At 41.5% G+C, this 24567-nt stretch overlaps 1 protein-coding gene across 2 annotated transcripts in view; it reads left to right on the forward strand.

Annotated features, from left to right (window-relative positions):
• The first annotated feature begins 580 nt into the window (after window positions 1–580).
• The window catches only part of MAD1L1 (mitotic arrest deficient 1 like 1), a 346582-nt gene continuing 322595 nt past the window's right edge, over window positions 581–24567 (forward strand). For both annotated transcript variants that reach the window (XM_063171763.1, XM_063171764.1), the window contains exons 1-9: window positions 581–622; window positions 1625–1778; window positions 3040–3180; window positions 4897–5076; window positions 6232–6356; window positions 7048–7129; window positions 8255–8385; window positions 9536–9650; window positions 10188–10249. In XM_063171763.1, the coding sequence (XP_063027833.1) occupies window positions 1629–1778; window positions 3040–3180; window positions 4897–5076; window positions 6232–6356; window positions 7048–7129; window positions 8255–8385; window positions 9536–9650; window positions 10188–10249 (986 nt within the window). In that variant the 5' untranslated portion in view covers window positions 581–622; window positions 1625–1628. The remainder of the gene's footprint in view (window positions 623–1624; window positions 1779–3039; window positions 3181–4896; window positions 5077–6231; window positions 6357–7047; window positions 7130–8254; window positions 8386–9535; window positions 9651–10187; window positions 10250–24567) is intronic.

The raw sequence follows: 24567 nt of genomic DNA on the forward strand, positions 1-24567 counted from the left end.
GCATCCTCCTGCAGAGTGTGTAACACACAGAGAGGCACGGCTGCCTTGGGAATGTTCAGCCCCATGGCTCTGCTGCCTCTCCTGCAGACTCGGGTTATATTTAGGAGTTGCTGCTTCCTGGCACTCATAAATCCAGTCAGTGGCAGTGGGGAAGGGTCATGGCCATGCAGATCATCTCCCCAGTGCTTTCTAGGTGTGGCCAGTGGTGTTTCTCAGGCAACAAGACAAGATGTTCCTAAGATCCCAGCAGGGATAATGACCGAATCGCCAGAAATCTGTTCGCACAAATAAATTCAGCTCAGCCTTATCTGAAAGTGACAAATTTCATATTAAACACTGCTTTTATCAGGCTGACTGTGGCACGAGTTATACGAGAAGCTGTTTTAAGACTCCCAGGCCTTTCTCATCATCATCATCAGCAGCTTGTTTGGGGCAGCTGAGTGGGTCGGTGCTCGGAGGGCGCGCTCCGAGCTCGGGACGTTACGGTAGCGCGGGCGGTGCTGCGCTCATAGTGCCGCACTTACGGCTGCCGGCCCCGCCGTTCTCGCGAGAGGCGGCCGCGGAGTTCCCGCGAGATCCCGTGGCCGGGGCGAGGAGGGAGATCCAAGCGGGGCGCGCGGCGGTGAGCGCTGAGGGAGGGACGGGGGAAAGGGGAGGGAAGGAGGGCTCCGACCGCGCCCGTCTCACCCCGCTCTTCCCCTGGCGGAGTCGTGCGGGCGAATCCCTCGGTGCCCGGAGCTGCCCCGTGCCCGCCGCGGCCGCTCTCGGTGCCCTGGGGCAGCCTTGGCCACGGGGGTTCCTGAAGCGGACCGGGTCCCACAGCTCAGTGTCACCTTAATTATTTATAGGTTTGAGAAAGGGCTTGCTGCCGGCAGGTGTGTGTGGTATCCAGCGCTCAGTTTGGGTTTTGGCAGATCTGTTGCTCCTGCGCCGCTCTCACGCCGCCTGCTCGTGATGCTGTGAATGCAAACAGTGGCTGCAGTGCGACCCCGGGGTGCAGCCCCAGGGCTCTGTGTGTGCCACAAGCCGTGTGCTTGTTGTGGCTGCTTTTCCTGGTCCGGGACTTTTTCAGGTGTTTCTAGGGATTTATGGAGTGTGCAGTCACTGGAGGCACTCACCTAAGGTTTCCTGAAATCTCCTGGGAAACCTTGCAGGCTTTTCTGAGCTCCACCCTTAATTCTTCTAGTTAGTCCCCTTCTGAATTGGAAGGAAGAGCTGCATTTCATTATATGAATAATGAGATGCAGTTTCACTTATACAAGTGATCAGTGGAGTCCAAAGTGCTTCTGGGACACCAGAAACAAGTTGTGTAGCAGGAAGGGTTTGCTGCTACCGTGGAGTTAGTTCTGCTCCCATCAGCTTCAAAAATTGAGGGGAAGAACAATGAGTTTGGTTAGAGAAGAGGAGGTGGTCTTGCATCTTTTTCTCATTTCAGAGAAAATTACAACTTCAGTCTGGGTGGGGTCATGTTTTCTGTGGATCCCAGCAGTGATTTGCAGGTTGATTTTTACCCTGTTAATTGGAAGACCTCGTGTTTAGTGTTCCCTCAGGGCAGTGGTGGATCCCTCTTTAGCAAAGCATCTTGCTCTGAGTGTTTTGCTGATGATTTTCTGTCCATTTCCAGAGCCATGGAGGACTTGGAAAATAATACCACTGTCTTCTCCACGCTGAGATCCCTCAACAACTTCATTTCCCAGCGTATGGAGGGAGTGTCTGGAATGGCTACACCAGGATCAACTCAGAGCTCCTTACAGATGCAGTACCAGCAGAGGATGCAGGTGAGGAGTCCTCATCTTTGTGATTCCTGCAGTATCATTTCTGTGTGGTTGTGTGCTCCCTTTGATTCCAGGAGCTGGGAATTTCATTCAGATCTGAAATTGACGTTCAGAAATTGACGTTCAGAAATTGACGTTCTGAAATTGACACAAACAAACAAAGGAAGCTTTCTGTCACCATTCTGGAATTTTTCCAGAATATATTTAATTTTTTTTTACAGTGTCAGACAGATTTATTTCTGTTTTGTAAAAGTTTAAGAAAGGTCTTTGAATTTATTCCCTGCTGGTTATATCTGTGTACCAGCTCAGGAAATAAAATTGTGAGTTGTTTTCATATTGCTGAACAAAGGAGCTTTATATCTTAACATTTTTCTAGTAAGACACTTTGTTACCTTTTTTCAGGATTTAAAGACTTCTTAGCCTGGACACATCCAGGAGACTTGCATTGAGCTGTGGCTTTGATATGCAAACCAGTTGTGCTTTCTTATCCACCTGGGTTATTTGCTTTTTTTTTGTCTTAGCTGCTTCAGGCTCATGAAGCATAAAGTAAATTGACATCTTAGATCCCAGGGACTGTTTATTAGGCTGGAATGAAGTTTCTCTATTCTGTATCTTAATATAATTTCTATTTCAGCCTCTAAGTAAAAAAGAACTTTGCTTCTTTTGAATGTAAATCTGCTTTGCATTTGGAATGTTGACAAAAATTTAAGCTTTTTCTGCCTGTGCTACATCTCTGGTGGCAGCAGTAGTTGCAGGAAGCTCTCTCTGATTAGAGTCTCCATTGACTGTGTGTTGGATGTACATCACCAGGATGTGAGCAGTTCTGTTAGTATTGTCTGTGCTCTCAGGTAATTTGAATGAATAAATGAAGGGTAATGTTGTAGAGCTCATGCAAAAATGTGTTATTTTGCTCAGCAGTTACTTTTATTGGGAGCATAATTTGTGCTTCTTAGGCTTGGGTAGTTCATAATTAGCTTTTTAGACCGAGAGTAGATTTTGTCAGGCTACATCTAGAGATTGAGAAATTCTGACTTAAGAACCATGAATTAGTTTATTTCCAATTCACCTTGGTTTGCTGTGGGTTTCTGAGCGTGGAGTCGAACTCTGAGTTTCCCCATGTACAGCCGGTGTGAGAGGTACCACAGTGTGGTGATAGTTTGTAAAATGACAAATTAATATCAGCTGAGCAGTACAGGGCAGGCATGATGATACTGTTGTGCTGTTAATGGTGTGCAATGTCCCTTTTCACACGTGACCTGGCCAGCTGGAGGAGCAGGCTGGGCAGATCCACTCCAAATCCCAGCTGCTGCAGGTGGAGCGGGAGAAGATGCAGATGGAGCTGAGCCACAAACGAGCTCGCATCGAGCTGGAGAAGGCAGCCAACACCAATGCCAGGAACTATGAGGTGAGTGTGGTGTTTGCTCATGGCTTGGGAGCATTGGCCTAAGCCAGAACACATGGAGAGCATTTACATCAGTGGTTTGGTTCAGGGATGTGCACTGGTTTGCAGTGGTCTGTCTCAGAATGTGTATGGTTACTCTCTTTTTGGAGTGAAACTAAACTCAGAGGTGCACTGCAGGTGCAAGCCTGGTGTTCTCTAACTGCTAATGGACACTGTCTTCAGAGCAGGACTTCAGTCATTCTGTAATGCATTTACTGTGTTTGCATTTACTGCAGGTGTGGGTATCAAATTGCCAGCACCAATACATCTACAGAACTGCTCTGCAGGTCCCCTCTCAGTGCCCTGCACTAACTTACTAATGTGCACAAGAGTTTGAACTTGAAGCCTTGTTAGGTTCACAGACTGATGATCTGATCACTGGATTCTCTTAGCTTAGCCCTCAAGTTGTCACGGGTAGCAGTAACAAAAGGGATTTGTTATATGTTTCTCCCAGAAGTATTTAATAATTTTTCTCCTAGAGGGTTTAAAGTTCTGCTGGCACAATTGGCAGCATTTGGTTTGTGTGACTGTAATTAATTGGAATGGCAGCAGTTCCAGGCATGCAGTGTCACGCTAGAGAGCCTGCACTGATAAAACACTGAGCCTCACTCAGGGACTAATAGCTTTTATTGGGTTCTGCTTTTCTGCCCACATATGTTTGCTTAACGACATTACTGGAATAAGCTGTGGATCAGTGGCTTTTGTAGCATAATAAAAGTCTTCTGTGTGGCTGATTATTGAAAAAGAAATCTGTAAAAAATAATAAGTATGTTTTGTTGTGTTTTATGAGGGTGACAGATTTAGTGTGTGGTTGTGAAATAGGGAGTCAGTGACTAAATTCCTCCTTCCTCTGAAGTAAGGTGATGTGGGATTAGGCCAGGAAGAGTTCAAACTGGAATGTAGCTGAGTCAGTCACAGAAACCCTTGAAATACTGGTACAAAAAAAGGGAGCAGCATTAATCCAGCACTGTGGTAATTACCCTGCTCAGATTCTGTGTTTTTCTGAGTCATGTGGATAAAGGTTTTAGGAACCTCACATTGCTTTGCATAATCCTTGCTTACTATGCAAATCTGTGTCTCCAGTTGCTTTGATTAGCAAAGCAATTTATTATGCATTTTTTCAATAAGTATTGATCAATTGTGGTAGGAGTAAATTCAAATGGTATATGAAAGGCTGTCAGACTGCAAGAGTATTTATTGTGTTAGTTAATATTTTCTTTTAAATAGCCTCAATTCCAGAAGTTGCAGAGGGAAGTGTGTCTGATTAACCCAGCTGTTGAGGGCTGAGTTTCTGAAAGTCAATTTGCTGTGTGTGGGTCAGCTTTAAACTGGAGATTGAATTTTTTCATCTTTAATCTGCTGGAGAGTGTGCAGTGGAGTCTGTGAAGCCACATCTGTATTCTCACAGTCATGTCTTAGTGAAAGAGATTTGGAAAATGTGGTCTCTTAATTTTCCAGCTCCATTTCCCTGGGTAATTCCTTGGGTAATTCCACTGAGTTACTGCTGATAAATTTTTGTCCTTGCTAGGTTAAAGCTGTAGTCTGAGTAACTTTGCTTCATGATGAAGCAATTACCATTGGTGATCACAGTAATGAGGAATGAGGACAAAAGAAGGAAAAATGGCTTCACCTTTCTGCTGCTTTCTTCTTAAATCTCTCTGTGTGTTTCCCCTTGGCCAGCGAGAGGCCGACCGTAACCAGGAGCTGCTCACACGCATAAAGCAGTACCAGGAAAGGGAAGCAGAGGCTGAAAACAAGCTGAAAGAACAAATGGAGATGAACAAATCTTACAAGAAGAGCATGGAGACAATGAGTAAGAAGCTGCAAGAGAAGGAGAGCAAATTAGCTGAAGCTAATGAGGTAAGAACAGAGTAATTTTTAATCCATCCATAGCTCCAGGTGACTTTGCAGATCTTGTGACTTGAAAATGCCCTTTTTGATTAAAAAAAAATAACTGGAACATTGTGTTCATCACCTGGAAATGAATAAACCCTGGTGGTGTGTGTCTTTTCTGTGTTTAGAATCAAAACAAACCCAGATACAGTGAGCAGGTCAGAAGGAAAAGAGATTTCTTAGACAGGGTGTTATGGAGAAAAAGAAAAAAAGTGTGATGTAACATCCAGCATCTGGGTTCAGAAGTGTGAAGAAAGGGACAGTGATGGAGGAAATAATGTAGGAAAGTGTTCAGGGAAGTCAAAAGAATGGCAAAGTGGATCAGAGCAACATTAAGTACCGAGTGTGTCTTCCTGAAGGGTCTTAAATGCCTGTGCATTCTACTGCAGAATGGATACTTGGGTAAGAGTTTCAGTATATTTGGATGTCCAGACCATCCTCTCAACCCTCAATGTCCTCAGACAGCATTATAGTTAAGTTCAACTATTTAATTTGTAACTTTCCTGTACCAGCTGTTGATCAGCAATCACTAAGTCCTTAAGCCCTGCTCCTGCCTTGGTGTCACTGGAAATGTAGCAATATGATAAAGCAGGTAAACAGATTTAATGTTCCAGTTATCAGTGATTAAAACCAGGGGGAGAGTGATGGTACATTAGAGAAACTAAAGCCACCTAAAAGATGTGTCTGTTTTATTCTTATCAGTATCAAGATGAGAACTCTACCTGTCTCTCTGTCTAGAAGACACATTGCATATGTGATGTTTTGAGATATTTCTCTTTTTCTCTGTTACAGGGAGCTGAGTAATGGCTATTGGAAACAAACCTGTGAGCTTTTCTTTAGAGTCAATATATTTAGAAAAAAACATCACCTAACTTTAAAATTTGAGGTTACCTATTTAAGAGATATTGCAAATGACAATTTGGATGGCAAATTAAAGTGCAAAATTATTTTCTCTTGTATTTGTTTGAGGTAGGTTTGCAGGTCTGAAGTTTTGCAGGAGTGTGGGTTTGTTTCTAAGATTGTGTCATTACTGTTTAGTTGGAAATGATTTCTATCATCGTCTGGCTTGGAAAGTCACAGCCTTGTGTGTTTATGCTTTTTTTTTTTTCCCCATTAATTCAGACAATCACTGTATTAAATGGAAAAATATCAGAGCTGCAATTGGATATAATGAACCAAGAGATGCAGATGACAAGCCAAGACTCTCAGAAGCAGGAACTCATGGAGCAGTTGGATATTGAAAAAAAGTAAGCAAGGGGTGAATGACTGTAGGGAGAAAAAGGCAAACAGAACCTCAGTTTTGTGCAGCTGTCATCACTCAGAAAACTTTCAACAGTGTTTGATTTCTGCTCTTCAAAGGGGTTCTTTGATCTGGGTGTGCAGGTTATAGCTGTTGTTTGAAAGCAACTCTGAAGTGCAATTTTAATTGTACCTTGAGGAAAAAAACCCACAAACTTGAGTTTTAAATCTCAGTGATGTTTTGTGTTCTTGGTGAAGAGTTACCAGAAGGAATGTGGGTGGGAAGGGCTGATCTGAACTTTATGAACCGAACAGAACAGAAATATGAAACCTTAAATCTTAGTGGAGTGGTAATTGAAAGCTATGAGTGTTTTTTCTTGCTTGCTAACTTCTGCTCTTCAATTTCTAAGTTGTGAATTTTTGTTTATTCTGAGTATATATTTGTTCTTAGAGTTAAGTGGCTTGATTTTTTTGTGTTTTTCTCAATACGATTCTTTTTATTAAAATGAATGGATATTTCTGCCTCTAAATAAGAGGGAGCGGATATGACTGTGAGACTGAAAGAGCAAATGTTATATAAGAGTAACATTTACCTTGTTAGTGCTGTTTGACTCTGTTGGTCAGAGACTTCTGAAGGTGGGTTGTTTCTGGTACCTGAATTCTGGCTGCTCAAGTGCCTCTTGTGTCTTCATCTGACAGGAAATGGCAGGAGGCAAGTCAGCAAATCCAGACACTGCAGGCAAGCCAGGCCTTACTGTCAGAATATGAACAGAAAATTAAGGTAAGAAACTTTGTGATCTATATAAAGCTTTAGATTTTAATTCCTTCAGTGGAAGAACAGAACATTGCTTTTTAAAAAACTGGCTGTTGCAGAAGTAAAGTTTAGTTTGTCATGTAAGTACCTGAATTGGTTGCTAGCAAGAATTGAGCTTGGGTGGGCCAGGCTATCCACAATTAGCTGTAACATGACACTTTGCCTTTATTGTATCAATTGATTGAAAAAAGCATGCTTTCTCTATAGAAAGGTGATTTATATCCTTAAGCAGTGCTCTGTAGGAATGCTTTTTTTTGGTCTTGTGCCACAGCAGAAATTTGCTCTGCAAAAGACTGCTTGTAGAGTGATCTGTTTTCAAATGGTGTGTGATGAGCTACAGTTATTTTCTGCTTCCCAGAAAATCCTTCCTCTGCAGTTGTGTTTAGAAAGTGCAATTACTTGTAAAGCTTTCAAAACTACACTATCTTAAACATCAGTGTAGAGATGCTTTTTGTGCTTCCAAATGAGCACATAGGTTGGTGGGAGTGTATCATTTTCATTTATCCTGTCTTCCTAGCAGAGGCAGATGTGGAGAGTTACTCTGGATTGAGCAGTGCTGACAGTGGCACTGCCTTGCTGTAAAACCAACCTGATGGCCAGCAAGAGGAGACTTTCTCCATTGAAATGAAAAGATATAAGTCTGCAACACAGCCCTAAATAATTTGGGGCATTAATGGAAAATGCCCCAACATTTACCATAATGTTGAAATGCACTTTTGTGTTTCTTTCTGTACCTAATTCTTGCAGGCCATTCAAATGATTCCCTCTGCATTTCGTTGGTGGAGGGATAGAGGACAAGAAAATCACAGATTTGGTTCAGTTGATAGAAGAGGATCATTTTAATGAGTAACTGAGGGTTTTTTTGTTGTGAACTTGGACTAAGCAGGTGTAGAGAGAAGAGACCAGCCCAGGTGTTAAAAGTGCAGCAAGAGTCATCCCTGCTTTGAGCATGGATCGGACCACATGACCTCCTGAGTTCCCTTCCAACTTCATTCCAGTCCTTGATTTGAGCATAAAAGGTACAGTGCAGAAATAGCTCTTACAAATTCCAACTTCCTCATTGCTGTCCTGTTCTCATCCCATGTTTTCCAGGATCTGGAGCAGAAGCTGTCCCAGCAGGAACATGATGCTGTAATTGTCAAGAGCATGAAGGCAGAACTGGCTCGTTTCCCAAAAATGGAGCGTGAATTGCGCCAGCTCAGGGAGGAAAATACCTACTTCAGGTGAAGGAAGGGTTCAGTGTGTTCTTCTGTACATGCTACACCTGCACTGTCTGCACTTTACATCCCTCTTTAGGGTTTCCACATGGGAAAGCTCAGAAGGAAGTATTTTATATAAATACTGCCTATGAATTGAGCAGTGTCATGGTGCTTACTAGATGAGAGGATCTGACAGGATCTGAGCAATCTTGTTGAACACAGGAGCCTCACAGAATGTGCATTCATTGTTCTAACAATCCAAAATCACCACCCAGGACAAAATGCAATGTTTAAATGTATTGTTGAACTCCATACAGACTGGGGGAAGAATTTCCTGTAGAAGAAAGAGGCAGCTGAACATTCCTTTAAGAACTGGTTTGCTTAGTTATTGTTAACACTGTTTTAAAGGCCTGTTGTTCCAGCATAATGTTTAGAAAGTGTCTTGTTTAAATTTCTAAACTCTGATATAGCCATTGGGTATGGTAGGCTTTCTGGATTGTCAAAGTGGCAATCAGTTTGAAAAATTGAATTAAATGTAATGTGAAATAAATTGCCTTAAAGTTTTGGGTGTTTCTTGGTATTGTTGTTTGTCTTTTTAAAAAATTTCATGAGTCACCCTGCCAGTTTTTTTTTTTTTTTTTTTTTTTTAATTAAGTGATTTTCGTAGGTTTGGTCTTGTAATTATTTCATTATAATTTTAAATTGCTTGTCTTGGAATTTCTTCTCATGCTTGTTTTTCTACACTGGAACATACCAAGAGATTAAAGGTCATTTGCTTTTGTACAGATTTATTTCACCCTTGTACACCTCTATTGAAAAGTAAAAGTAAGAAGTAAAACCAAGCAGTGCTCCAAAGCCCAGGTCTGTACTGCTTACTGTGTTCCAGCCAGTCTGAAAAGCAGAGTTTGGAGTCTTTTGTTACCCTTGTCTTGACATACAGTAAAGCAGACACAAAGCTTCAGCTTGTTTGGGCATAATTATTATGGTATTTTGAGTAGAAAAAATAATTTCAATACAACTGTATTTTTTTTGGTAGCAGTGTCTTTGCTGTGAAGGTTATATAGAAGTGAGACAGTTGAATGTCATGGTTCCCTTGGGATTCCTGTATATCTGAAAGTTTGTGAAAGGGAATTGAGTTGCATGAATCTCTAGTAATTGTCTCTCTTCATCACAGGGAAATGAAAGAAAACAATGGTTTGCTTAAAGAGGAAGTGGAAAGTCTTCAGAGAAAGCTGGAACGCTTTGAGAAAGTCCAAGCACAGCTTGTGACTCTGGAATTGGAAAATGAGGTGAGGAGCTGGGACATCTGGTGGATGAGCAGAACAGGAGTTTGCTCTATTGCCTGTTCTGACTTTTAGGCTCTTCCTGTATTGTATTACCTCCTTTAATTAATGGACTCAAACCAGGCATTCCCAAACTGGAAAGTCAGCATGAGGGGAGTGATGGCAAGGAATGTGTAAAAGGCAAAAGGGATATTTACTGTTCAGCTGGAGATTTTGTGTACAGAATAATCTCATCATAAATGTCTGTTTTAGCCTTGATGTTTCTCTGTTACTTTTCTTTTGCTGGAAAGGCTTTTTCTGGCATCAAGCTCTGTCCAGACATGGTGGTGTCAAACAGGTGTGTGAAGAGCCGGGGTACCCAGGGCTGCAGAATGATAAACCCAAAATGCTGGATAAGATCAGGAAATCCACAGGAGAAGGAATGACACTGACTTTGCATGGAGGATTATGAGAAAACGCTGGTTTTGAGTTTTGTTACAGCTCTGGTGGTGAGCTGTTAGAACATGTGTCTATGTCTAACTCTACTTTTAATCTTCACTTTAGAAACTTCTGGGAAAATTACAAAGCTGGGAGAAACTGGATCAGAGCACTGGCTTAAATATCAGGTATGTGCTCACAGCTCTGGAGGGAAGTAAGACTTTTAAGCCCTTTCCTCTTAATCTTCTGACTGATCTCTTAAGTGTGTTGGCCATGCTTTCTTTCTGTCCCTTCTTCATGTGGAAGCTCTACTAGTACATTTTATTTTATATGAGAAGAAAATAACATAATTTTTCAAGTAACTTTGGCAACTAAGAAATGTTTTTCACCAAGTCACCTTGAGTCTTTGAGACTGGGGATCAATTTTGAATTCTTGAAACTTTTTATGTATAGCTGCATTTTTATTTGCTTAAGAGATTCCACTTGCTTAATAAGTGAATTTTGAAGAATTTTAGATGTCCAGAGAAGAGAATGTGTGCTTGTTGTAGCAAACTATTGTAAACATATTTCCCTTGAAATCTGGATATCAAAATTAGCTGCTGGATCATGTTGTGACTTTCCCTAAAGCAGCTGAATAAATGTTGTTATTTTAGTTATTTTGTCAAAGCCACTCCCCAGTTGTGCTTTCTAACACCAGCTGGTCTGTGTGCTGGTACTCAACAGCTCCTCCTGACATCTGGAGCAGTGAACCACATTTTTTAAGGTCCCTGTGTATGTGGTATAAAAAGAAGTGGGAAATAGTGGAATTTTGATCATTTTCTTCTGCTGCAGAAGGTTTTCTGTGTATATATGAGTCTTTTGTGTGCCATATTTCAACACTGTTTTATTTTCTCTAAATATTTACAGTGTTATTACATGAGAAAAGGAGATGCTTTGTAAATAATTGATAAGAGGATTGATCACTTTCCACACTGGGTCAAAGCTGAAAACATGAGCAGCAGAACCTCATCTTGCCAGTTGTGTCTCCATTCCATTCATTCCACACACCCAGCCACAGAGCTGTGTCTGCACACTGCTGGGATTATTTGGAAATGCACAGATGGTTTGGACACATCTCTGCTTCATGTAAAAAATACTTGTGTTCCCACTTGGGAAAGCTCCCTTAATTTCCTCAGTGTTTTCTGTTTAATGAGGGTAACAAACCTTTTCCTGAGGCCTGCTGGTAGGTAGCAAGCTTGAGGTTCTCTCCTGCATCTGCTGAGGATCCATACATTTAGATGAAGATGGAATTCTGCTAAGTCTCCTATGGTAATGTATGGACAGAAATTGTAGGAATCCTTTTCACAAAACCTTTTGGAGTAAAAGCTTTTTACTTACCTCAAGCTGTTAAAGGTTTAACGAGGTAATTTCACAGTGGGAGAGAAATGGAACCAAGTGATTCTGCCTGTTGAAGTCTAATAACTCCTTCATTTAAAATCAGAATATTCACTGTGAAGTGCTAGTTTTGTGATTGGGCCATATTGTTTAGTGCTATTAATGGCACCTTCTACAGAAAGGGGAATTGCTCTTGAGAAAGATCTTTTCACGCAATTGCGACTGGATGATTTCCCCCTCCCTCCCTATTGTTCTTTTTCTTTTCTTGCTCAGACTTCTTACAGCATGAATTACATTAATTTTTGTGAAGGTGATGAAGATGGTGAGAGATCATTGTCCTGGTTGGATCCTGGAAAATGCTGTTGGTGAAAGTTTGAGAAGAGTTAATTGCCCATCTCATAGTAGAAAAGAAACAGGAACAAGTTGGCTGATTGTCCCAAGGAGCCAGAGGAATGTTCTGTTTGCTAATAACTAGATAAGAAAGGGAAGAGGGAATAAATTAGGATTTCTCATCTTTTCTTATCAGGTTCTTCATGGGTACAGAGGATGTAAGGGAAGTGCATGCAGCATGTGGCGTTTTAGCAGAGGATGATTTTTCATTTCCTCCAGCACTTCCACAGGGCTTGTTCAGTGTCTGCTCTCAGTGGTTTCTGTTCACTGATTGCCTGCTCCCAGCAGGCTTTTTGTCAGATTGGCTTATGATCAGCCCTTGCAGTGTAATTTTATGTAATAATACTTGGGAAGGAGGTGCAGCTTTCAGGAGTGCGGTGGTAATCCAACTGTTTTTAGTACTGGTCTCTTTTTGGTGACAATGGAAGAGTGTTTATAATGCTTCACCTTGTGGGGGGAAAACAAGTTCATTAACAGTTGACTCTGGCTAATCTTCTGTTTGCTTGTTCTGGATTCCACTTGTAAGCTCCTGGGCTTTCTCTCTCTTCATAAACAGTGGAAACAAAGACAGCTGTAGTCTATAGCAAAATATCCCTGTGCTGTACAGTAGCTAGATAATGAAATAGGACTCATCATATGTGCTATATATGGTTCATGTGTACACATTATAAATCTATGTTCTCTTTCTTGTGTTCAGTTATCTGTCCTTTGGATTTCTTGAGCTTCCTCCTGCCTACCTTGCAGTATAGTTGGCTCTGGTTTTTATGTGGATCTGGGTCTTTTTTGTGTGTTACTGTTATGCTGCCAGGGATTTTCATACATTTGTCATGTGTTGCTTGATATTTCTGCTGTAGAATTGGTTTCAGCTGTAAAGGGATAAAAACCACAAAAGTTAAATTCTTGCTCTGTGAGCAGAAAGTCTTATTTATTTTGGAGTGTGCTGTCCTATAGAAGGATATTTATACACAGCTTTTTTAGGACTGTTATTAGGAAAGGGTTGTGTTGAGAAAACAAGCTTCTTATACTCTGTCTCTCCAGGATGTGCTGATGTAGTTTCTATTTCTTCAAAATCCAGTATTTCAGAAATTGGAAATTGAGTGTTGACCATCTTCACTGACAAACCACGTTAATCGTGACACACTCGGTTGTTTTTTCAGCAGTGAACTATTAGCTTATAGATATTTTCCAGGCAGTTCCTCTACTGCCAATTAACAGTTTATCTATTTTAACAGAAGAATTCTTGGGGCAGGTTTTGGGTGACAGCAGCGGCTTTATTTGGGTGACAAAGCTCAGAACTGCCGCGAGATGGCGCCCGCTCTCCTGCAGGGGAAGGCGCGGGCTGGCTGCGGCCGGGGCTCGGCCCGCTGTGAATCCAATCCATCCGCCTCGGAAGGGGCAGCTGCGCTCAGGAAAAGTTCTTCACAGCTTGGTTCTTTTCTCCCCACCCCAAGCCTTAGAATTGCATGTTCAGAGCAGTGCTGTTATTGTTCTGCCTTTCCCTTCTGCAGCATGGAGAGGATGCCCAAATAAAAAATGAGGGTGCTTGTTCTGTGAGCTATTAATCTAAATAAGCCTCTTTTGCTGCTGTTTGTCTGTGTTTGGTTGATATTGTTTTTGTCCTCTAATGAATTTAGCAAGTCATTTGCTATCCATAAATAGATATACCCTGGAGTACTGAGTGATGGAAAAAGATGTGCATCAGGTATTTGTTAAAGCTGAGGCAGTAACTCAGATGCTGAAGGTACTGATAGCCACTGATAGCAGCTGACAAGGTTTAATGCTAAATTTGTCTTTTGTTATTCCATAAGTGGCAGAAGATTGCAAATTTTGAAAGCTTGGAGTTTGGCTGAAGAGTCATACAAGTGGGTGAAGGCTGCCAGGTGGGCCACAAACAAATAGCTTCAGAGGAGTTTTAGTCCAAGCTGTTTTCCTTTTCTGAGGTAATAAAAAGTAAGGTGTGATATAGGGTTTTTTGGTTTGCTATTTTGCTTCGTGTTTTTTTAATGGAAGTAATGAGTATAAAGTTTTTACAGATTCATCTGCTGAGTTGAAAGATCTTTGTATACACAGCAGAGTTATTTTATATTGGTGATCAAATACATTGATCATGGCCTGTTTAAGTCAGTGTTTCCTTTTTGGAGAGCTGTTTTCTGTTGCCAATGGTACTGTCAGCTCAGGCTTGGTGTTCGTGTGTAGGAAAAACCGAAAGATATTGTTCATACAACTTTTTAGAATAATTTCAGTTTTTTTCCACAGTGGGGATCTCAGCTGTCTTTTTCTGAAGGTCCATGGAATACAGTGTGTGCCATGGAATACAGTGTGGAAATTAGAGGTGGAGCTGATGTATCAAAGAGGAGTGTGCTTGTACTCTTGTGTGGAGCTCAGACACTCTGCTCAGGGGTTTGGATGTTCTGAGTCACATCCCACTGCAGTTGTGGTGTCAGGCAGGTGCTGGTGGTGTGAGGCTGCCCCAGAGACGCTTGGGGTTCCCTGGGTGTGGTTTGGGGAGTGCCCACAGAGCCCTCCGGGGTGAGTGCAGGTGGCTGCAGCAGTGCCATCTCCTGGAGCTGCTGTGGCTCTCTGGGGAGCTCACTGGCCAGGCCAGCCCTGCCAAGGGAAGTGCAGTTTGGCAGGAATTTGGGCCAGTGCTGAGGAACCATTTTCCCTTGGTGGAGCTGCCAGCTGCAGACAGCAGACACTGATCTGCTGACCTGTCGCCTCGAGCCAGAGAAGTGAACCTGGGAATGCTGACCTGGTTTTCTTTCTCAAACATCTGTGAGCTGGCTGCCTGACAAATCTTGGGGACTAACTTCCTGCAGTGTCTGAGACCAATTAAGAGAGGAGATAGTGTGAATGTGTATGCATTTCCTCTCTAAGAAAGGGTTTAATTAAGTGGCAAGCATCTCTATTTAGTACAGTGGTTTGCACAGTTGTAATTCATAATTACCCAGGTGCTACACTCAGTACGGGAAGTCCTTCTATGCACATTCTGCTTTGGGAGCTGGGGGAAGGGAGGGGAGAGAGGGAAAGGGAATTGGATTTCTTGATTCTGCATTTAGTGCTGGATTAGTGCTCTTTTTTTTCAGTGAATAGAAGAAAAAGGAGAATATTTGAGTTCTCTACTTTCCTTTTTGAATCTTGATTAACTATGCTTAGCTGCTGTGCACTCTCTTCCATGCAAGGCATTGAATATCTTTGCAGTGGTGAATGAAGCTCATAATCTTTTCCTTTCTCACAAGGTAGTAATTTGTCTTTCTCTGAATGTCCATTATGAGTAAGTAGTTACTGGTTAAAAAAAAACTGTTGACAGATATACAAAGTAGTGCATGTTGAAATAATTTGAATTACTCATGTTGCTCTGGATACTTAATTAACTGCAGCCAATCAAGACAAGACTGAGGGTTATTGTTGCTGGTTCCAGTAATGCCATAATTCTGGCATGATCATTCCATAGTGGAGCAAATATTTTTTATGGGATAGCCTATTGTAGCCCTGTGGTCTTTTGTCACCAAGCTAGAAATCAGTCTAATTGAAAGCATTTGGTGCTGGCTGCCCCCTGTAACTGTACCACTGCCCTGAACTACAGTGCCAATTTCTCTGTTGGAGGGTGAGAAGTTTGGTTTGTCTGGGTTGATCACTGGTGGCCCCCAGCTTTAGAGTTGTATCCCTAATTGGAGGAGAAAATTAGGATTAGCATAGTATGAGGATATTGAAGCTTCATGTTCTGTCTTAGTTTTTCATAAATAGTTGTAATTTATGATCTGTGAACAGACTGAAATTTGCATGACTGCTATTTACAAGATTCCCAGTGTAAAACAAACTGTCTCCTCACAGTGGGAATTCCCAGGGTACCCAGTAGGGAGATAAATACTGCGTAGGGGGAACAAGTAATTAAAAACCACCACAAACAAGCACCAAAAACCAAAACAACAACCAAAAAGCACTGTGCTTCTTAGAGAAACTTTTATAGTTATGATGTCTAGGCTTACCTCATGGATGGGTTATCTGCTGTTTTCCTGTACAGGCACAGTACTGCATTTTACTGTTACTTTTTTGCCTTCTACTCAAGGTGAAGATTTGGGAAATGGCAAAGAATTCACCCTCTGAAGAGGGCCAGTTTATGCAGGCTGCTAATATTCCCCCAAATGCCTCAGAATAGGGCTTTCTCTTGGCTTCTGCACAGGGATTAATACTGAGTGAATTTGCCTTGCATTGTTCTGCCAGGATGAGTTAGTCCCAGTTTAGAGCAGCTCTGCCATTCCTGTTTCACCTGGGGCTTCTGACTCCAGTGTCTGTCTTAAAACATTCTGTTCCTCCCTGGTACCTTCTGCTTCTGTGAAGTCTGCAGCTGAAAGAGATGTCCTTGCAGAGCAAAAAAAGCAGTCTGGAATGGGAAACAGCAGTCCCATTCCTGATCTGTTCCCTCATCAGCTCTCCTGTGTTGGTGCATAAATAGTTGTGCTGTTCCAAAGCAGGGGCAGGGGATGTGGAAGGGATGATGAGGGTAATCATTGTGTTTATATAGAAATACAGAAATAAAGGCTACGTGCTCAGTATTTGTAGGGCTTGGCATGTGTGAAAGATGAAAGCACTGCCTCAGCAGTGTCTAGCAGCTTCTTGAGGGGGAGGTGCCTGAACACTTCCAAAGGACATGTTTGGCTTTAGAGTGAGGTACAAGTGTAAAGAGAAAACTACTTGTGGTTTTCTCACACTAACTGTGCATGTGCTGAAGCCACTGGTATTTACACAAAGTTGTGGAGGAAGCTGTCACCTGTTGAATGCGACATGCAGCATATGCTGGAATGTTGCTCTAAGCTCTTTTGTTCTTCTTTATTCTGTTCTCTTGTTTCAAAATGTACATTATTCTTCACTTTCCATGCTGCCTTAGGTTTTAGCTTTCCATGACAGAACTCTTATTGTGCCTCATGGGGAGAAAATGCTCCTTTGTCATCTCAATTTCGAAGCTCCAGGCTCCAGAGCAGTCAGATGCAGTTTTGGTGGACTTTCAGTCCATGTTTGGGTGTTGGGAGGACTGCATTTCAATGTGGTGCTTGGAAATGGATGTCAAATCTGTACTTTAGCCAGAGTTTAGTTTTCTCCCATTCCCTTGGGGTTTATCCACTTAGTTTTAATAAAGCAACCACTTTTCATAGATATCTTTAAGTGTTGTAGGCCTGTGTTTTATGGTTCTTCACTTAAATGCTGGGCAAAACTTTCTGCCAGACTTTCCTATCTGATACTAATTTTCTCCAAAGAATGCTGTACTTATCTCTGATGTTCAAAAATATTAGTGTTCTTTCTCCTTTGCCATTAATGCTTTTATTTCCATTTGAATATATCAGAGTAATAACTCTGGAGGCTAAAGGAGAGATAGGAAGAGTATAAAATAAAACAGATGAGCACCTGACATTGAAGCAGAGCAAGGCTGTAATGTATAATCAGATAATCAGAGTGAGAAGTAAGCAAGCTCAGATCAAAAATATATCTGTCCTTGCTTTGCATTTCAAAGCTCTGGGAGCAGTTCAAGAGATTGTCTTCCCAGGATCACAGATCTGACATTCTGGAGACAGAAAAAGCTGTTAAGCAGTAGCTTAGCACACTGTCCATCTTTGCTGAAAGGTGATTTGAGGAACTTCAGTAGTTGGAGTCCAAGAACTGTGTGGAGAGGAATTTAGCAATGTGTGCTGGTGTTGTCTGCTCCATAGCAGGTGTTTCATTTGCCATAGGGGGCTCACCAGACAGACAATCCATTTTGAGCTGCTGCTGCGTTTCTTGCCAATATTGTTTGACACTGTTGGAAAACAGTTGGGTAAAAGTTGCTTTGGCTCCTTGCAGCATGTAGTGACCCGTGTTATGTGTAAATGGCTCCAACTTTGCTGCTCACTCTGCTGTGAAGGAGAAGCTTTCAAAAATACAGACCCTTCTAAAGAGCCACTTTGATTGCATTAGGCAGCCCTGTTTGCCTTAAAGTGAAATTATCATTTAAATAGCAGAGACTAATCAGCAAGGGGATGGTTTGCTCCTGTCAGACAGCTCAAATGCTTGTGCTTGATTTTTATTCAGCCTATCATTTGATCGTTTCCAAAAACCCAATAACCACTATAATCTCCAGCTCAGTTTTAATTTTACCTTTCCATTTCCATTTTAGCATCTTTCAGTATTTCAGCTCTAAATTTTAAGCTGGGGCTGTTGATGTGCCCTTAGATGTGCAGTGCATTATCCCTCACTTATCCCCAAAGTTTTGCTTTTGCAGGGAAACTTTTAAACAAAAATGCACATCTCATAAATGCATATTTGGGGATGATTTTGTTTTAGCATAGCAATGTCTTTTTCAAAGCTCTTCACTAAATGAAGAAATCTTGTTTTATACAGAAGCTAAACAAAATGTTTGAGTAAGGATTCAAACTCTTGTGTGCTGCTCCCCTGTACTCCTGGGCATGGCCTTTAGCTGCAGGGCAAGGAATCTCCCTTCTTCATTGGATCAGGGAATACCAAGATGGATTGTGCCAGACTGATGTAACAGCTTTCTTTGTCTAGAGAATTGATTATATTATCAAATAAATCACAATAAATCTTATTTCTTTGAACTTGACTGAAACAGGAACCACTTGGGAAAGTATAAACCATGGAGGAGATGGAAATTAATAGAAGAATTGTAGGATGTATAAGAATTGTTTAAGCAGGGATAGATTCAGTATTGTTGAAAGGAAAATGCAAGGATAAGTAGAATTCCTCAAAGATTAGCCTTAGGATCTGCTTTATTTAGTATTTCTATTAATGGTTTTGGTGCAAAAATTTGGTGTGTGCTGATAAAACTTGGCTAATGATGCCAAGTTCAGAGGATTCATAAATACACAAAAGCTGGATATGCAGAACTGAATGACCCTGAGGATTAGAGTGCAGAAATGGGACAAAATTCAATGAAACAAAGCACAATGCTCCATGGAATTGGGAGCTGAATGCAAACTTCTTTTGGAAAATGTTGCACATGCAGTAGAAAGGACCAGAAGGGCTGTGTGTTTGTTAAAATCACTGTTCATTCTCACCAGGAGAAAACTTGCCTTGGAGGTGAAAGTGTTTGAGGGGCTTGGGAGATGCTGCTCAGAGTTCTGGTCACCCAGTGTGGAGGAAGATGGTGGGGGATGCAGAAAGTTGCTGATGGAAGGAGCCTGGGAGCCATTCCTGAGTGTGGAATGGAGCAGCCTCTGACAGAGTCTGGTGGGAGATGTAATTGCTGCCAGGAAATTCATGGATAGAAGGCAGGAGAAGGAAGGGGGATCCATACTGGTGAGAAAAGAAACCAGCTATCCCTAAGACTTGCACTGGCATTTAAATCAAATTGGGTTAACCCTGCCGTGAATGCAGTTACAAGGAGGTGTTGTAACTTTTAGAAAGACTAAAGTTCTGAATGCAGCTTCCAGTGGAATCAAAGGTATCCAAATTTCTTCTCCATAGGGTTATTGAAGAAATGAGTTCATTATAGCAATGGACTGGACAAGACCTAAACTAGGAGGTTTTTTTCAATCCCACTTTGATTTGAATGTGTATGTGCCAGTCTGTAAACAAGGGGATGTATTCAAGAATAGGAAGAGGGGCAGTACATTTTAGTTTGGAATTGCAGGCTTTATTTAATACCAGGGTTCTGAAAACTGGAGGTGGGGAAGGGATAGTGGAGTTTAATGAGTAAAAGCAGATCATGTCCATCTTTCTGCCCATGCAGAACAAAACTGTAGACAGGGACACGAAGTGTGAGAGCAGCTGACCCTTGTTCATGTTGAGAAATAAGCAGTTTGCTGGAAAATGCACTGAACTATTAAGAAGAGCTTATCTGTCAGTGCTGATAAGACCAAAATATGATTTGTATCATTGGAGAAGCTTCTCTGAGTGTATTTGGTGCAGGTTATCTTGATGGTGTTTTGAGAATGACTCACTCCTGGTTAGTGCTTAACCTCATCAGTGCCTAGAGCACGGATTCCTGCTTCTGAGGGAGCTGGGAAGGGGCTGCTTGAATCATCTGGCTGTGGTTTGTCATCAGTGCAGTGAGGAGCTCTGTGCTGGATTGGCCAGGAAAGGTCTAATTTTCAGTGTTAATTGTACCTAACAGCCAGCATAGCAACATCAACTTGGGCAGGAAGAAACTGGAAATGTATGAACATTACAGTACTTCAGTTTTTTAGCATTGTTAAAGTGCTCCTGCTCTGACAAGCTTGCTTATGTGCTCTGTGAAGATATTATGTAAGCTTTGTCCTGAAGCTCCAATCTGTCCTCCCTTGGGACTTCTTTCCCACTGAATATTTTTGATGAAAGCTTATCTTTACCTGGGTTATATTCTCTTTCCTCACAAGCTGCTCTATTAAAGGGAATATTCTTGCAAATATACCTTTGTCCATGCATTGCTTGGAGAGAGAAAAATTCATGTGGCTTGGAGTAGCAAAAACACAGCACAATATTTTCAAACATTTCTTAAAGGGCACAGTGAACTTGAAATGTTAGTGAGTTAAAAGATTAATGTGATAAGTGCCTCAAGGTTCTCTTGAACTAGCTGTGATTATGTAAGTGTTGTTTGTTATTTTAAAATAACTCATAGCATGGAAATTAGCATGGTGGATTGGATTATTTACTCATCCATTTCTGGTCAGTGTCAGTGCTATCTTGGGCTAGATAGAAAAATCCAGAGCAAGACCTGAAGCAGATTTTTTTTTTTTAGAAAGTTTGTTCTCATCAGTATGAATTTTAAATAAGCATAAAGATTTTCAGTTGGTGCTCTCCATCCCTTTTAAAAAGTAAAGACTCTTGCAGTTTGGACCTCTTATGTGTGCATAGAGTAAATAGAAAAATGTTTTGCTTTCAGCTATAATCCTTCTTATTTGAAACAGTATTCAACAAAGTTGTAAGGTATTAGAAGTGAGCTTCCTAAATTGCTGCTGTTTCTATAAATGATGCCTTTTTGTGTTTGAGACAAAATGAAAAGTGTTTTTTGTCTTAACCTACAAAACCCACAGCCTGAAGTGAGCTGCCTGAATGAGAGCAAACACTGCATTGGGCTGGCAAGAGCACTGGGGCTGGGATAATTGGAAGGATTCCCATTCTGGAAGCAAAGATGGGAGGTGTTGGGGGTGAGTGGGTCTCTGTGTTTAGTGAACACCAGAATCAGTGCTTGGGGGCTGTTTTCAAAGTGCTGACCTGCATACCTGAAATAAGAGCTCAGGGCTCCTGCTTTCAAATGCAGCTCTCAGTGGGGTTAGAGCAGCTTGTAGGAAATGGAGCCAGGCCTGCTCAGCAGAAAGGAGATAATAAAACATGCCAGCTCTCCCACTTAGCCAAGGCAGGTAAGAGCTGGAGGTGCATGGGACCTTCTCTCCCTCCCTTCCACTGATATAAAATTCTAGGAGTGCATTGGCAAAGTTTATTTTTTTCAAACAGATGTTCTGCACGTATTTTGGTCATCACCTTGCTGCAAAATGTTTTTTTTCTAATGAAGTCATGTCCTGCAGAATGGTGTTTTTGTAAGAGCATGAACTGTTTTGAGCAGAGTGGTAGAAACCTCTGAAGCTGCTCTCAACTTCTGCTGCCTCTTGCTATATAAGCAGAACAAATCTGTCACAGAGCCCAAACTTGCCACAAAAGGCAGAGTTTTGTCTTTTCTAGAAATGGATTGATTCACATTTCGAGCATCTCTTCTCTGCTTTTTTAGTGCCTCTTGGACTCAATCCTTACTCACTCCCTTTCTCTGCATTATTCTCAACTCCCTTGTCAGCAGAGTTAACAATTTCTGTGTCTCTGCAGGGAGTAATGGGCAGCTATTGCAAGAACCATTTTCTGGCACAAGTTGTTCTTGTTGTAATTGCTTTTGAATTCTTATTACTTGTTTAAACTGTCTTCCAGAGACACTCTGATATGAGCAGTGTAGTAAAAGGGAAGATAAATCTTTTGGGTAGGAAGAAATATGAAATTCTGGATTTACTTGAGTTATTCCCTGCTGACCAAGTTGATTTATTTTCTGTTTTAATGAAACAGTCATCCTCTTGCTGTGATACACATCAAGCTCTTCAGTGAAGGCTTGAAATCCTGCTAACTTTTCTAAGGAGGGCAGAAATGGGGTGTCTGGCTTTGCCTGAGAATATGTTCAGTATCTGCATCCTCAGTTAGAGAAGTCAGCTTTAACTGGGACAGCTTTTGGGAATACTTCACAGCTCTGCTCCTGGCTCCATTAGAAGAAGATGCTTTAACCTAGTTATGAGTTTTTTGTACTCAATTTTGCTACTGTGTTTGCAAATGACATTTGACTCTGTGTTCTTTGTACTCCCAGATAAAGTGCTGTGGCTTCAGGTGGTTTTCTGCAAATGCAGCAGCCAAGGTTGATGGCATCAAGCCTATTTTGTGACAAGCCTTTCATTTAGGTTTGATGGTTTCCAGTGTGACTTTGGCAAAAGCATCACCTGCCTTCTGGAGAGCTGGCCCACTTGTCAAGGTCACACAACACCTTTTGGCTCACCTGTCTGCAAGTACCTGGCAAGGGGAAATGCAATTGGCACTTTGTAATAAGTGATATATTTGCAAGTCTGGTAGAGAGGAAGAGTGAAAAAATGCTCTGATTTTTTTTTTTTCCTAATTGAATAGACCTAGGTCTTGGAAGTGCACTTGCTCCTGCCTGGATGGCTTGTGACAGCTGCTAAAGATAAACATGCTCTTTCTCAATGTCATTTGACTGTAGTTAGATAGTTAAAATAGCTTTTTCTGTTCCAGAAATATCTGTCTGGTTTTTGTAATCTGTTCTTTTCAGTGGTGATGTGTCCAGGTCTTCAGATCTTCAGATTTGTAGAATACCAGGTTGGAAGGCACCCTGAGGTTCAGCCTTTACTGACAAAAGCCTGGTCTGGACAAGATTGCCCAGCACTGGGTCCAGCTGAACCTTAAAAGTGTCCAGTGTTGGAGGAGAGTTTAGGTAAACCCTTAACCAATATACATCATGAAAACCTAAACCAGAATGTCTGAATCTACAGCACAGATGAGTGTTTACCAGAAATTACTTTCATACTCTGGTACCCATCTGATGTTAATAATGTCAGACACATCTGATATACAATATTGAAAGAACTGCATTTTTGTGTCTAAGGTTGTAAGGGCTACAAAATAAATATTTGGCCCTTCAGAATTCCAGCATCAGAAGGACAGTTACCAAAGTTTTAGCATCTGTATCAGTCTGTGGTTTTTGTCAGGGAGAATGGGATACTTTTGGTATTAAATTGGGATTCAGTTCTATGGTGTGACTAAATCACTACATGGAATTTGATGGAACCATATCTGGCAAGAATCTTGCTGGCAGCCTCAAGTTTGTATGTGGGTTTTTAGAGATTAAAGGAGCTGTCTCTCACTAGGTTGTTTCTTATAATTTTCTGTGCTTAGTAATTTGGAATTGTTAGGTTTGTATATGCTGTCCCCTGCATTTTCCCTCCTTGCTGTGCCCAGGGAGTGGGGACTTAGCTGAAACAAGAAGGAAATAACCACCTTCTCCTCCTCCACACACTGCTGCATTTGTCAGAGGCAGCTCAAGGGCTCAGGTTGTCCTGCTGTTGTGGAGGAGCTGCAGTTCTCTTCTGTCTGAACAATAAGCTTTGTATCTGTTTGTACAGTAATGAACTGCTTTTGTTTCCTTCAGGAACCTGCTCTGCTGTCTGGAGCATTTCCATTTACAGACAACCCTTGCCAAATTAATTTTATTTAATTATCTCCCAGGGCTAAGCTTGAATACATTTTGTGTTAAATTCACCGTTTCTCCCTCTTCTGAACGAAATGGACTTAATATCCTTGTTAAAATCTGATTAAAACTAAAATTGAGTTTTTTGAAGTCTGATTATCCCATGAAATGGAATTTTTAAACCTAATTATGAATGGATTTGCATACATTCTTAGCACCATTGAAAAGAAAGTTGAAATAAATTTATTAATGAAATCTTCCTCTGCTGTCTCTTTGGGCCATGGTGATTGCTGGAGAGTGAGGGAGAAGGAAGGCAGGCGAGAATGAAAACTCCCCCTCTTTTGAAATATACCCTCTCCCCTCCCAATTAATTCCAGAGCTGTTTTGACCCTGTCTCATTTTTATTCCTCCCTGCCACACAGCCCAATTTAGGTAATTGACGGCCTTTCAGAGGGTAACTACACAGTCGGGTTGGTTTCATGTATTTAAAGCCTTTGTGCTTTCTGAAGGGAGGATGTAGTGGGCAACTTTTGTTTCCACTATTATGTTTTTTCTCTCTTTCCTGAGGTAGCCCTGACACCTAATCAATAGGCAGCTCTGGTTTCTCCTTTCTGAGGAGCTGTATGTTGGAGTGTTTCTTTTAAACCTGCTAAAAAATGGATATTTTGACAGACTCTGGTGAATGTGCACGTGAAAATTTGGCTTGTTTATGTAGTTCCCTGGGTTTGCAACAAAAAGGATTTTTGGTAGGATATATTTGAATCTCTTAGTACAGTAATTGTGCCCATCACTTCAGGGTTTTGCCAGTCCTCTCTGGGAAAAGGTGTGCAAGTGCAGGATGGGTCTGTTTGTCTGGCTTGGTGCAGAGGGCAGCAGGATGCCTGTGCAGGGAGGTGATTTCATGTGGAGGCTCCTACTTGTTGAACCTTTGTGTGTTTCTTACATTGATTGAGGAGTTCTTCTCCTTACATGAAAGGTACAACTTGAAGGTGTGACTTTTTTATTTTTCAGCCAGTCATCCTCTTACCCAGACTTACAAAAAGC

This window comes from Melospiza melodia, chromosome 18 (assembly GCF_035770615.1).
Source record: "Melospiza melodia melodia isolate bMelMel2 chromosome 18, bMelMel2.pri, whole genome shotgun sequence".
Lineage (NCBI taxonomy): Eukaryota > Metazoa > Chordata > Aves > Passeriformes > Passerellidae > Melospiza > Melospiza melodia.